This window comes from Lolium rigidum, chromosome 7 (assembly GCF_022539505.1).
Source record: "Lolium rigidum isolate FL_2022 chromosome 7, APGP_CSIRO_Lrig_0.1, whole genome shotgun sequence".
Taxonomy (NCBI): Eukaryota; Viridiplantae; Streptophyta; class Magnoliopsida; order Poales; family Poaceae; genus Lolium; species Lolium rigidum.
Window position 1 is genome coordinate 29227521 of NC_061514.1, and position 12111 is coordinate 29239631.

Sequence of the window (12111 nt, forward strand, 5' to 3'; positions counted from 1 at the left end):
GTTGACACCTTATACTCCCGTTTTGAGATGCGGTCATCACAGCACATGGGGTTTTATATTTCCTGGCCAAAATCATTAAATTTTCAGACCAATCAACGGAACTGCGAGATGAGACTATTTAACTCCAATCTACACGCAGTCAAAATTCGTTGACGGAAGAAACGGAGAGGAGAAGAGAGAAATGCTCAAACCGTAATTGCCATCGATTAGAACGATACAGAGCCCCGGGCAATTATCTCCGGCCGGCCAACTTCTTTCCAATCTCGAGGCTGCTGTTGTATTGCATTTGAAGTCTGAATTGCACAGTATACTGTACCAACGCACTTCAGCTCTTATCCAGGAAAAAGGCCACGCATCACCCGTCAGCTGCCGGCGCGCGCCTCCCAGCTGAAGGCGATGCGGCCGTAAGATGACCGTGCGCGCCTGCTGACCAAGTCGTCATCCATCGTCCAGCGCCTGTGTGGCTGTCGAGCCTGGCCAAGCGGCCGACTATGGCACCTCAATTCAGTCAACGCCCATCAGGCCGGCGCTGCCATGGTACCAGCGGCGTTTTGGCGGCGAAAAGGGCGTACTGCCCGCTGCTTGTCGGAGAAGTAGATCAGTGAGGTGCCCAATACCCTGCATCATGAGAAATTAGGGAGGGCGGAGGATGGGGGAGAGGAAAGTTTGCTCGCGGCCGAGCTCATCCTCTAGATCCGCGAATTCCCTGCGCCAAGCGCTGCTCATCTTCGGCGAATTCAACGTGGCAAGCCTGCTCATCCTTCAGATCGGCGGATTCCGCGGGATCGACAAATTCCCAGAGGAGTCCCGATGCGCGCCGTGACATATGTGTCTCCATCTGCTCCTCCTTTCTCGCCATCTCAAATATGTGTCTCCATCTGCTCAAATCATGGTCCTCCATTCGCTCCTTCCCCCACCGCTAACGCTTGATTTCCTTCCGTCCGAGAGTGCCCCTCTGTTTCCTCTCCTCCTTTCTCGCATTTTCCTTCCGTCTGAGACATCCGAGTTTTTCGGTGTCGGCCGCTAACCAATTCCTTCCTGGTGCCTGGTAGATCTTAGACCTTGCTACTCCTGCTTTCCCAGGTGGCTTGTTGACATCCAGGGAACTGCGTATATGAACCGGCAAATCTTCACGTAATGAATCGAGGTGGTACTAATCATGTAGGCATTTTTTAGCTATGGATTATGCTTTTGATTCCGATGGGTCGCACGCGGAGCTGGCCCAGCAGCGAGCGGGGACAAAACAACGGCGAAGCGGCCCACATCCAACGCCCAACGATACAAAACTGTACGGGATACCGAAATTTCAACCAACCGGTACGCGGTCCAATAAAAAGCGTTGACGAAAATTTTGGCAGAAACCTTAGCTCCTTTATTATTAGGTATAGATATATAGGAAATAAGCCCGTGCGTTGCAACGGCTCTAGAACACAACCCTAGAAACTGTCATGCTTATTTTTCTGTTTTTTTTTCTTAACCATTTTAAACAGGGCTCACTCCCTCCAGTCTCGTATATATTGCCATCTTCCAGCTCTTGCAATGCAGGATAGTTGATTTGCGGGTGACGACGACGTCTTCCACGACGTTTTCCTTCTTGGAGGCGCCACCAATTGCCCCTCCTTTCCCGTAGCTGGATCACGCCCCCATGCTCGACTTGCGCGCTTCTCCGATGGGACAAGGTTCTCCTCATGGTCTTTAGGCACACCCGCTTTACCTTCCTTGTGCTCGTCGCCGCCGTTGTCTCCCCGGCTTCTTTAACACGGTGCTCTGCCCGGTTTGGGCAGCCGCCTAGCTAGATACCCAGGGGGCCAGTCATGGGTGCGCTCTGCTTTGGCATGGGATCAAGAGTCATGGGTGCGCTCTGCAATGCCAAACTGATAGAGACACACGGATTTGATAAATGATGGTGATTCTAGGATGGATGCCGTCAAGGATCAGTTCTCTCCTGTCATTAATAAATGCCGACGTCGTTCTTTTGTACTCTGGAAATAAAGAATCAGTTGTGTTTTAAGAAACAATTCAAAAGTCGGGGGACTCTTCTTGATGGAAGGACAGAGAGACGCAAAACTCGTCCAATTGCAAGAGAAAAATAGTCGCATGACAAATAAACCACCATCGCTTCCTATGTACAAAAATTTCAGAACATACAGATCCGACGCCTGATTTTCCAGAGCAGGGAATCTCGTGGATTCCTTGCAAACCTCTCAAAACAGCCGCTGTGTCAGTCTGCCTTCGAGACAGCTATCCTGGTTTGCCGTATCTTTATTATGTTGAACTCGAGATGTGAAATCTGAAACTATACACTGGATGTACTTTGCCAATCTGAAACTGTTGCATCTCTCTTGCGCACCTCCTCTCGGGCGTCAGCGAGAAGGCAAGCCCCCGGACTTCGAGCATGACGTCCGCAATGTCAGCGAGCAAGGAGGACTGCGCGGACGCGTACCTCGCCATCCCGTGATGCATCAGCGGCGGTGCTGGCCGAGTCCTCGATTTCTGCTACGCCGCGCCAGGCAGTCTTTCTCAGTTCGTGCTGCCGCCGCCCGGCGAGGCGATTGATCCACCACTGTTCGTGCCCTTGTAGACTCCCGATTTGTTTAACCCGGCTGCTGCGCGACGGACCTGTGCGTTGCTGCCTGCCTAGACTCCGCGGCGATTTCGCGCATCGCGGTGAAAGCTTAGATGTCTGCTTCTCCTGGTAAACCCCGCCGTTGCATGAGTCTCACGCCGACAGTGGCTTCGGTGTTGAGACGAATCAATTGATCAATCTTCCCCTTCTCCTTCGTCATGCAGGCACCCGCCGCCGCGAGGCGAGCTCGATCTGAACGCCGACGCCTTCTTCGTGGCCGACCACAGGTCGAGCCCTGAGCGAGGCAGGCAAACCGTAATCAGCAGGGGACAAACGCTAGCAATCCCCTTCCCGGCCCTTCCGATCTTGCTGTTCGATCAAGGAGAGGTACTGTCTAGATCTGGGCTGATTGATGAAGTATTGGCGATTTCGTTCTGGATTGTCGATCGATCTGATGCACGGATCGCTCTATATATAAAGGCAAGAGGAGTCGTGCCTGGTCAGGACTCGGGTAAATTTTGCTAACGGAGAAAAACATGGTAGGATTGGATCGGTAGTGGGAGGACCAATCTCCAGGGGAGGCGACGGGTGAAGGAAAAAAAAAAAGATGAAACGGTATACTTAACTTACCCCTACATGGTAGGTGCGTATTAAGTGAATTGGTGGGAGGGTAAAACGGTCCAATAAAAAGCGTTGACGAAAATTTTGGCAGAAACCTTAGCTCCTTTATTATTAGGTATAGATACATTTCATGTTTACCAAAAATTTGATCCATGTTTCTTACTACGTTTTGTTGTAATTCGAAGCATTGCATGGGTACGGTGCTACAAATTCAAAGCCTTGGTTGGTGAGACTGTTGACAAATAGAAAATTAGAAATTGGCAAAGCTGCGACTCATACAAGAAGTGGAACCAGTGCGTTGCTGCGAAAACTTGCTAAAGCAGTTTCAGTTCATTCATACGGTACAAATTGGTATATATGCTAGTTTGATTTCATGCATTATCGTTTGGACTCAACATGCCATCTCATTCTCGTGGAAGAAGAGCTCCTTGAACCGCTCCAGCTGATCCGGCTTCATCGCCACGGCCACCGCCACATCGCCACTATCTCCAACGCTGTAAACGAACCAGGTGTAGGACACGGCGGCCGGCGCAACGACTGCAGGCTCGCCCCACCCGAAGTCGGCGTCATGCGACGCCATGCCCATCCAGCTTATGACCCGGAGGTCCGTATCTGGGAGCTCCCTCCCCGGTTTAGACGACGCATCCGCCGTCTCCAGGTAGTCGACCAACGAGCGGGCGTACTGGTCGCCCTGGCCCGTCGCCATGCGGAGCCGCTGTGCGCCAAACTTGAGGGGGCTGGTGAGGACGTCTCCAACCTTAGCTGACACCGACGTGCGAACGCCAGCGTTACCGAAGTAGGCGCTGGGGAGTGGCGGCGAGAGGCGGGCACGCATGTCGACCACCGTGTAGAGTCGGGACTCTGCGTCCGAGGGCAGCGCACGCGCCGTTAACGCGCAGTGCCAGATGTGAGCCACGAGAGAGCGGAACAAGGACTCGCCCGTCCGCGCACGGAGCACGGCAGCCTGCGCGCTGGTCACACGCAGGATGGCACCGGCTAACTCCGACGGCCTGGTGGCGCCTGTTGCAGACCCGTCGGCGTTCCGGCAGTACTCATGGAAGTGGTCGAAGAGGATGACCGGCGGGGAGCGTGCGCGGAGGGGACTTCGGTCGAGGAACGGGGGTACAGTGTCGCCGGCGGCGCCTCTGGCCAAGCTGGACCACGTCTGCATGAAGTGGAATGAGCTGCGGCCATCAAGGGCATAGTGGTGCATGCCCGTGCCCAGCACCACGCCTCCTCCATGTAAGAACGTAACCTGATTAGTTGCCAGAATAAGCAATCTGTTAGTTTCTATGTGAGAAAAAGGAACGATATATTTACCTCGATCAGCAAACTAACCTGAAGCAGGAGCAAAGGTCTGCCGCCGGCACCGACCACTTCCTCAGAGGGAGGAACGAACATGTCACACATGGCTTTCGACGGCGCGAAGCCCTCTAGATCTTCTAGCACAGCATCTGACTCCGCGACAACAAAAACGGCACCCTGGCCACTGCAATCGATCTCCAGCCGCCCGTCCGGGGCCATGCCGAGGCGACCAGCCAAAGGGTAGAACGGCACTAGCGCCCTGGACAGTGCGGTCCTTAGGATGTCCGCCGAGAAGAAATCAGCTGGGCAACCCACACCGAGCGGCCGGAACAAGTAGATCATCGGCGAATAACCGCTCCGAACGCCAAGGTCCAGGTTAGATAGCCAAAAGGGGCCATGCGGGGTGGCCTCGCTCGGCCTTACCAGCTCCCAACTGATGACATTGATGCCCGCCATGTTGTGTGGCCTGCCGGTATGAGGGATTTTGATCCTGATTACAAACGGGATGGTTTATATATAGACATCTCAAAAAGGTGCATGAAATTTTGTAACTCGTTTTACACATTCATATTAGAATTATAGATTATAAGATAAGAAAGCCAAAGTTTATCCGATATTCCTGCTAAGAAAGGCAAATATTAATGTTCCTGAATTAATGCCATACCAAAATATCGGATACCACCAATAAATAGTCCATAGATATGAAGAAAGGGGACGATTCATGTAGTATCTTTCTATCTATCTATAGTCTATTATATTAAATTTTTATATACTAAAAGCAAAATCTTTACTATTAAACCGGCGAAGCGACCGTGGTACGTCGTAAGTCGCTGTATCAGGACCGATTTGATCGATTGTTTCCGGCGCTGTACGGAGGAGACGAGGCACCACCACGCCATGATCCGGACCAGCTTCCTCGCAGCAACACTGCTTCGTGGACCTCTATTGGGACCCGCCTTGAACGGCAAGGTCACAAACTTTGGAGAACGTCGGCCGGGAAGAATCCCGAGCTTGCCAGGATCGCCGCGCCGCCAGATCCTGTCGACACGGTCGACGAAGAAAGGCAGCGCCGCCCGCCAGCAACCACGAACCCAGCGTCGATTTCGCCAGCACCTGGAGTGTGCCGACGTCGTCGCCGTCGCACGTCGGCCCCGCTCATGTGCAACTCCTCCCATGCTCCGTAGCGGCGCCGGAGCGGACTCGGCCATGACGGCGGAGCTGGAGGACAAAATCCACAACGGAATCGTCGTCGCCGCCGCGCCGACCCCGCTTGGAAACCTAGCTCTCAGATCTGTCGCCGGGCGCAGTGGAGGCCGTCGCGTCGGCACAAGATCGGGAGCAAATTTATTGCAGGCCACGACACTTACCGCCGGAGACGAAGCAAAGGCCGGCCAAATGCTAGCTACGAAGACTACACCTAGTCTACAGGTATATAGATCCGAGCGGTGGATCCGGCGACTCTCCTCCCAATGTTGAGCACGAGGCCTATGGGAAGGAGAGATCGCCGGAACCACCGCCGGAAAACAGGTCGCTCCTCTGTTCGCCCTTTTCCTGTGGATAGACGAGAGAGAGAGAGGAGAAACGAAGCCTCTCCCAAGCTCTCCGGAGGACGAGGTGATTTGTGGTCGGGGCGTCGATTGCTTTTGTGCATGAGCCGAGGACGTCGAACATGGAGTCACATGGTCTGCTCGTGCTTCAGCCTATCATGATGTTGGTTGCCACGTTTGGTTGTTCCATACACCAGATGAAGTTTGTATTCCTATGAATTTGATTAAGTAATAAAGTGGCGGCCTGTTTAACCTCAAAAAAGAAAACTTAGGGTCGCATGTCGTCCGCGGAGCCGGAGCAGCCGGGCAAGGGCCTTATAGCGACTACGGGCGCGCTGCCCTCGACGGAGAAGGACGGAGGTGCTGAACGAGCTCGTGGAGGTGCAGCCGGACGAGATGGGATGGAGGCGGAGAGGAGGTAGGCCTGGTGGCCGGGCCGCCAGTCCGCCACCCCCAGGCATGGGCGGCCAGGAGATGGCTGCACAACTGCAGCCGCACTGCACGGGCATGGCCACCGGTCGGAGGTCTACCAGCCGCCAAGCAACGCTGCGTTTGAATCCAACCCCTAATCTTCTCCAATTTTCGTAACCATGTACTTCTCTTTCGTCCCCAAATTCTTGGCTGCAGTTTGATAGCTCGGTGGATTGCTTACAAATTTATTCTTCAACTTTATGAATTTGAACAAGCATGGGTATACAATATTGAGTAATACCTAATGTTAGGTATGGGTCAGAACAATTTTTTTGCTTTCCTTTAGCCTGGCCCATCCATGGATTGGAACGGCATCTAATTTGTGACAGGAGTGGTAAGTATAGATAGAAAAATTCAGTGATGAAACACTCACGACTAGGTTGCACTATTACAAACACTCATAGAAAAGTACTGAACATCACACTATAAACTGAACCACAAAGCAAACAGACAACATTCGTCTCCTGCTAGCCAAGGAAGGAGAAGCGAAGTAAAAGATATGAAAAGAGGCCAACCTTCTGCGCGCTGGTGTTGTTGATGAAGAGATGAGCTCCCAATTGCTCGAGCTCTGGATCTCCCTGCCTTCTCTATGTTTCCCTCTCTTCCTCTCTAGCTTCTTGGATCTAAAGCCCACAACGCATTTAGCAAGGAAGCATTTCCTTTTATAACCAGGCGGCAGGGCTTTGTAGAGGATTGTCACTTGCGAATTGCATGACATGTATCTTGTGTACGTACCCATGGTATCTTGTTTACGACTTTCATTGCAAGTCTCGTATTTTGATGTGTATCTGTTGTAATCATTGGGTTGATACACGGCTATGAGATTCAAGGGATGCGAACATTTCAGGCAATCCGTCCTCTAGGTTATGCATCAACTGTTGGGCTTCCGGCGCGCAACATATAGCTAAGCAGAGGCTGGATTTTTGGAGCAGGTGGTCGTTGCGCACCCGCACTGTACACCCCTCCATTAGCAAATTCTGGGTGTGTTCACACATTAGCTATAGTAAACTGGCAGTCCCGTCGTAGCAGGTTTTGGCACTTCTTGCCATCGCACCGCGCACCCTGTACCATACACCCTCCATCATTTAGTAGTGCCTGTTCACCGGTAGCTACAGTAGAATAGCAGTCCATCATAGAGAGAAAAGAACTTGTGCTGCATGCATCTTGAGAGAGTGAAGGAGAGAGAGGAGATTCGGTGAGATTTGCGATAGAGTGCTGTGACTCTGTGAGAGAGACATGAAAGAGAGAGAAAATTTCGGTGGGAGAGAGCAACAGATTTTTGGAGAGAGTTTGGAGAGAGAGTGTGAAGAGACCAGTGCACGCATGTGCACAGTGCATCATTTCGAAAAATAAATGTGCACAGTGCATGAGAGAGAGTGTGTTTTACTTTTTGAAGGAGAGAGAGACTAGTGTTTACAGTTATAATGGTCGTATGCTCTGTGACTTTTTAATCTGGCTGAGATGCTGCATGACCTTGGATCTCCCTTGCTGACGAAAAGAAATGAGATTCTGACTCCCTCCTCTGCGCACAAATTGCTAATGTAGGATAACTGTTCACGCTGCAGTTGTTGTGGCTTTTTCCCTGTTTTCCTTGTATGGACAAAGCATCACGTGAACCGTCTAGTCAAAATTTTGGTTTGGAAAAGTCTACTTAGCTACAGCCGGTTCGATCTGAAGGCATGCACGCGCGCGCTCTCTAGTTCTGTCGCCCGCGGCTCCTTAGTCCCTCCTGCCCCACGTCCCGTCCTAGAGTAGCCGCCGCTCCCATGGCCGCTGACCGCTTCTAGAGTATGTCCAACGCAATCGATCTAGCTAGCTAACCTAGTAGCAATGCAGCGAGGCGCTCACGGCGCTGTATACACGCTGCACAGGCATCTTTTTGAGACGTAAGAGCATCTCCACCGGATCCTCCAAATAGTCGCCAGCAGGATCGTCGGCACTGTTGTGTTGTATGGGTGGCGTCGACAGTGCATCCTCTATTTGGGGAGGCTGTTCCCACACCGGCGCCTCCTATACGGTGGGCTCCAAAACTTTTTTTACTTTTTACCATATTTTGAAACAACATATCAATCACATTTTATTTATAATATATTCAATAATTCATACAATCACACAAATTGAATTAAACTATAGTTTCAATTAAATAAATAGTACTTAAATTATTCATACAATCTATCAAACAAATAGTACTTAAATTATTCATACAATCAAATAAATAATACAATCACACAAATATAAATAAAATCATGCATTGTTGGCTGCTCCTCTCCTCGCCCACAAATGTGCAGCTAGATCCGCCTTAAGTTGTGCATGGATATCTGCATCTCGAATTTCAGTGTGCATATGAAGAAAAACGGCAAATTCTTGAGGTACATGCTCTACCTCAACAAGTGGCACTTGATAATCAAATGGTTGATCATCCTGCACAGGTTCGTCGCGCTCGCTCTCAATGATCATGTTGTGCATGATCACATAGGCGTTCATCACCTCCCACATCTGAGACTCAGACCAAGTAAAAGCAGGGTACCTGATAATGGCGAAACGCTGCTGAAGCACCCCAAAAGCACGTTTAACATCCTTGCGTGCTGCTTCCTGGCATGTTGCAAAATAGACTTCCATCTCGTTTGATGGAGAGAGAGAATTGCCTTCACAAATGTAGCATACGCCGGGTAGATACCATCAGCTAGATAGTACCCCTTGTTGTATGCGTGGCCGTTTACCTCAAAGTTCACTGCAGTAGCTTGTCCCTCAGCTAGCCTGGCAAACATCGGAGAGCGCTGATGTCTACGTTCCCCCTCCTTTCCTGTAGACAGTGTTGGGCCTCCAAGAGCAGAGGTTTGTAGAACAGCAGCAAGTTTCCCTTAAGTGGATACCCAAGGTTTATCGAACTCAGGGAGGAAGAGGTCAAAGATATCCCTCTCATGCAACCACTGCAACCACAAAGCAAGAAGTCTCTTGTGTCCCCAACACACCTAATAGGTGCACTAGTTCGGCGAAGAGATAGTGAAATACGGGTGGTATAAATAAGTATGAGCAGTAGCAACGGTGCCGAGAAAAGTGCTTGGCGTGTAGTTGATGGTGGTGGTATTGCAGCGATAGTGCACGATAAAACGATAAACAAGCGATAGTAACGCGGTAGTAGTAACGCAGCAGTAGTAAACAAGCGGCAGTAACTCAGCGGTATTTAGGAACAAGGCCTAGGGAATAGACTTTCACTAGTGGACACTCTCAACATCGATCACATAACGAGAACAGATAAATGCATACTCTACACTTTTGTTGGATGATGAACACATTGCGTAGGATTACACGAACCCTCAATGCCGGAGTTAACAAGCTCCACAATAATGCTCATGTTTAAGTAACCTTTAGTGTAAGATAGATCAACACGACTAAACCAAGTACTAGCATAGCATGCACACTGTCACCTTCATGCATATGTAGGAGGAATAGATCACATCAATATTATCATAGCAATAGTTAACTCCATAATCTACAAGAGATCATGATCATAGCACAAACCAAGTACTAACACGGTGCACGCATTGTCACCTTTGCACACGTGCGGGAGGAATAAACTACTTTAATAACAAATCACTAGAGTAGCACATAGATAAATTGTGATACAAAACATGTTGCAATCATAAAGAGATATAAATAAGCACTTCACTACGCCATTCAACGGTGAATAAGTATTACGTGAAATCTAGCCTAAGAGACCCACACGGTGCACACACTTGTCACCTTTACACACGTGGGACTAGGAGTCTCCGGAGATCACATAGGTAAAACTCACTTGACTAGCATAATGACATCTAGATTACAAGCATCATCATATGAATCTCAATCATGTAGGGCAGCTCATGAGATTATTGTATTGACATACATAGGAGAGAGATGAACCACATAGCTACCGGTACAGCCCCGAGCCTCGATGGAGAACTACTCCCTCCTCATGGGAGCGGCAGCGGTGATGAAGATGGCGGTGGAGATGGCAGCGGTGTCGATGGAGAAGCCTTCGGGGGCACTTCCCCGCTCCGGCGGCGTGCCGGAGCAGAGATCCTGTCCCCCGGATCTTGGCTTCGCGATGGCGGCGGCTGCGGCGGGTTTACGTGGGTTTCGTCAATTGGTATCGGGTTTTACGATCCGGGGGCTTTATATAGGCGAAGAGGCGGCGCGGGAAGGTCGAAGGGGGGCCACACCCTAGGGGCGCGCCCCCCTTGGCCGCGCCGGGGTAGGGTTTGGTGGCCCTGCCTCCTTTCTCTGGCGGTTCTCGTGTGTTCTGGATGCTTCCGGGTAAAATAGGAACCTGGGCGTTGATTTCGTGCGATTCCGAGAATATTTCGTTACTAGGATTTCTGAAACCAAAAACAGCAGAAAACAGGAACTAGCACTTCGGCATCTTGTTAATAGGTTAGTTCCGAGAAAATGCACGAATATGACATAAAGTGTGCATATAACATGTAGATAACATCAATAATGTGGCATGGAACACAAGAAATTATCGATACGTTGGAGACGTATCAGCATCCCCAAGCTTAGTTACGCTCGTCCCGAGCGAGGTAAAACGATAACAAAGATAATTTACGGAGTGACATGCCATCATAATCTTGATCATACTATTTGTAAAGCATATGTAGTGAATGCAGCGATCATAACAATGGTAATGACATGAGTAAACAAGTGAATCATATAGCAAAGACTTTTCATGAATAGCACTTCAAGACAAGCATCAATAAGTCTTGCATAAGAGTTAACTCATAAAGCAATAATTCAAAGTAAAGGCATTGAAGCAACACAAAAGAAGATTAAGTTTCAGCGGTTGCTTTCAACTTGTAACATGTATATCTCATGGATAATTGTCAATGCAAAGCAATATAACAAATGCAATATGCAAATATGTAAGAATCAATGCACAGTTCACACAAGTGTTTGCTTCTTGAGGTGGAGAGAAATAGGTGAACTGACTCAACAATAAAAGTAAAAGAATGGTCCTTCAAAGAGGAAAGCATCGATTGCTATATTTGTGCTAGAGCTTTGATTTTGAAAACATAAAGAGAGCATAAAAGTAAAGTTTTGAGAGGTGTTTGTTGTTGTCAACGAATGGTAGCGGGTACTCTAACCCCCTTGCCGGACAAACCTTCAAAGAGCGGCTCCCATTTTATTTTATTTTTGGGTGGCACTCCTTCCAACCTTTCTTTCACAAACCATGGCTAACCGAATCCTCGGGTGCACTGCCAACAATCTCATACCATGAAGGAGTGCCTTTTTATTTTAGTTTTATTATGATGACACTCCTCCCAACCTTTGCTTACACAAGCCATGGCTAACCGAATCCTTCGGGTGCCGTCCAACAATCACATACCATGGAGGAGTGTCTATTTTTGTTAATTAATTTGGGACTGGGAATCCCATTGCCAGCTCTTTTTGCAAAATTATTGGATAAGCGGATGAAGCCACTAGTCCATTGGTGAAAGTTGCCCAACAAGATTGAAAGATAAACACCACATACTTCCTCATGAGCTATAAAACATTGACACAAATCAGAGGTGATAAATTTTGAATTGTTTAAAGGTAGCACTCAAGCAATTTACTTTGGAA

General features: G+C 49.4%; 1 protein-coding gene across 1 annotated transcript; it reads right to left on the bottom strand.

Moving 5' to 3' along the window:
• Positions 1–3578: 3578 nt before the first annotated feature.
• LOC124671090 (hydroxycinnamoyltransferase 4-like) lies at positions 3579–4948 on the bottom strand. The gene is made up of 2 exons (XM_047207522.1): positions 4526–4948; positions 3579–4442 (listed from the first exon to the last, which is right to left on the bottom strand). The coding sequence occupies exons 1-2, from the start codon at positions 4946–4948 to the stop codon at positions 3579–3581; spliced, it is 1287 nt and encodes a 428-aa protein (XP_047063478.1).
• Between the last annotated feature and the right edge of the window lie 7163 nt (positions 4949–12111).

Bases quoted from the DNA above. Each gene is read 5' to 3' on its own strand.
- LOC124671090 (XM_047207522.1), bottom strand. From the start codon at position 4,948: ATGGCGGGCATCAATGTCATCAGTTGGGAGCTGGTAAGGCCGAGCGAG. The intron at 4,443-4,525 runs GTTAGTTTGCTG...GCAACTAATCAG, and splicing joins GACCTTTGCTCCTGCTTCAG to GTTACGTTCTTACATGGAGG.